Source organism: Oncorhynchus nerka, linkage group LG18, assembly GCF_034236695.1.
Source record: "Oncorhynchus nerka isolate Pitt River linkage group LG18, Oner_Uvic_2.0, whole genome shotgun sequence".
In the NCBI taxonomy this organism is placed as follows: Eukaryota; Metazoa; Chordata; class Actinopteri; order Salmoniformes; family Salmonidae; genus Oncorhynchus; species Oncorhynchus nerka.
The window spans coordinates 33,592,596-33,594,933 of record NC_088413.1 but is presented as its reverse complement, the minus strand read 5'-3'; the positions used below and the strand labels follow the sequence as shown (position 1 = coordinate 33,594,933).

General features: G+C 44.6%; 1 protein-coding gene across 1 annotated transcript; it reads right to left on the bottom strand.

Moving 5' to 3' along the window:
• Positions 1-522: 522 nt before the first annotated feature.
• LOC115146556 (neuropeptide Y receptor type 2-like) lies at positions 523-1,695 on the bottom strand. The gene has a single exon (XM_029688645.1). It carries the CDS (start codon positions 1,690-1,692, stop codon positions 592-594), a length of 1,101 nt encoding a protein of 366 aa, XP_029544505.1. The 5' UTR covers positions 1,693-1,695; the 3' UTR covers positions 523-591.
• Positions 1,696-2,338: the final 643 nt, after the last annotated feature.

Genomic DNA, 2,338 nt, shown 5'->3' with positions numbered 1-2,338 from the left:
GCATGTCACGGTAAGGTCTATATACCTGTTGTATTCGGCTCATGAGACAAATAAAATTGGATTTGATTTGAATTTGGAAATGTCTGCACTGACACAAAGCTTGATTAAATTGATTAGTCAGTTTGTCATTGCATGCTGAGTTTACAGCTATTAGGTGTCAATAAATGACAACCTGCCTTATGAACTAATGTGTTGTTTTACACCTCAGCTTGTGATTAAAGCACATCTATCAAAATAAGGAATCCATTTGGAAAGAAAAATACCTGAACATTAATTATCAACATAATTTACTATGGTAGCATTCACAAAGGCAATGTAACATTTTCGTCCCACGATCAGCATTTAAATATCAACACTTGCATGTGGCCAAAATAGTTCGTTGTAAGAAGCATGTCAAAACAGCAGTTTCAAAAGCTCTTAAATGTCAATAGCACAATTCAGCAATGCATTTGGCACTTGCATGAAATTGATCATTTGCACATTTTGAACACACTTGGTTCTTCACTGAACCTTTTGACAATAGACAAATTATCCATAATTCACTCTTACAGTAGGTTGCACAGAACAGACATTAGAGTTGATATGATGAATTCAGACTTTAGTCGCTTTGAAATCTGTATCGCTCATGTCTCTTTCCCTCAGTGTCTTTCTGCTCATGATGTTCCTCGACCCAGAATTGACAGGTTGGCTGCACTTACACACAGACAAAAACGCAGTCCGGTAGTTGTTGTTCATCCACCCATAGAGGATGGGGTTGACGAAGGTCGAGCACATGGCCACGATGTGGAACATGGTGAAAAGCAGCTTGAAGTCTTTCATTTCCAAGACACTGTTGTCAATGTCAATGGCCAGCTGGAAGGCGTGGAGAGGCAGCCAGCTCACTGCAAACACCACCACCACGATCACCAGCATCTTAGTGGTCTTCCTCTTGCGCTGGTGGCGGTTGTTCCTCCCTGCCGGACTCACGTGGTTCTTCAGCTTACTCCAGATGCGGATGTAGGCGAAGGAGTTGATGGCCAGCGGCAGGCAGTACTGGAGCAGGAGCATGGAGATACTATAGATGGTCCCGTCCATGCCGCTCCCTGGCCACTTTTCCGTGCAAACCTGAATGGACTGCTCGGGCGAAAGGTCAAACGTCCCGTACTCCCGGAAGATGGCGAGCGGGCTGGCCAGGACTGCGCTTATGGCCCACGTCATGATGATGACAGCGGCGCACATTTCCTTGGACATCTTGGTCTCCAGGTGGTAGACGATGCTCCGGTGGCGGTCCAGGGCGATGATGTTGAGCGTGATGGTGGAAACGTGCACGGCCATGCCTTGGGAGAAGGGCAGCATGAAGCACAATGCCTGGCCAAACCTCCACTCCCCATGGAGAGTATTGATCAAAGTAAAGGGCAGACATAGAGTATTCACTAGCAGATCCGCCACAGCCAGGTTCACGATGAAAAAATTGGTGACGGTGTGCAGAGTTTTGAACTTGTACACCACGTATATCACCAGGGAGTTCCCGATGACTCCGAACAGTATGATGGTGCTGTAAGCCAAGATGAGGATCACTTGCACTCCCACCAGCTTGGTGCTGTCCTCCAGGTCTGGAAAGTTGTTGCGGCAGTTTGAGAATTCACAAGCAAGTCTAGAAGAATTCGCCCAATCCTCCATTGGAGTTATGTTTACTTGACTTTCAGCATCCATTGGTATCGTTCCCCTCCGGGCCTCAAAGATTCTGCAACAAAGAGGAGGGAGGTCATTTTGACAGAGGACGTACATTTGTTTAAAAACATTTTTAAAGCTTCTTGCCTGCTCATATTTTAGACAGCAGTGAATGATGTCATTGACCCTTGTACAAGCTGCTAGCCTCGTGTGAGGCATACCTGTGACATATACATACAAGATCTCCCGCAACATCGAGGGCAGGGCAAAGACATGAGGTGGGCCTATCACAGTGACTCATCGGACTCCAGAGACTAGTTGAATTTCGCAGCCGGAGACTAGTGTTCTCGCTCGGTTGTTTTACAGCACATTGTAATAAGGATCACCTGACAAACCTAGTTTGTCTCAATACTGTATATATTTATAGATTTGATATTTTACCTTGTATTTTACCAGGTAAGATTAAATATCTATTCGACAAGAGACACCTGGATAACAATACACAAAATGTCAGATACATTTACAACATAACACACAAAGCACTGCATTTAAAAAACATACATTTACACATTGAGCATGCAAGATGCTTTGGGGAGGTGTGGTGCATCTAGGGTTGAAAACATTGATATCCCCCCACTTCACTTTAAACCATAGTTTTTACCCTATCTTTAAATTCATTCAAAGAGAC

What these genes read in the sequence shown, in the direction of transcription:
- LOC115146556 (XM_029688645.1), bottom strand. Translation starts at nt 1,692, where the DNA reads ATGGATGCTGAAAGTCAAGTAAACATAACTCCAATGGAGGATTGGGCG.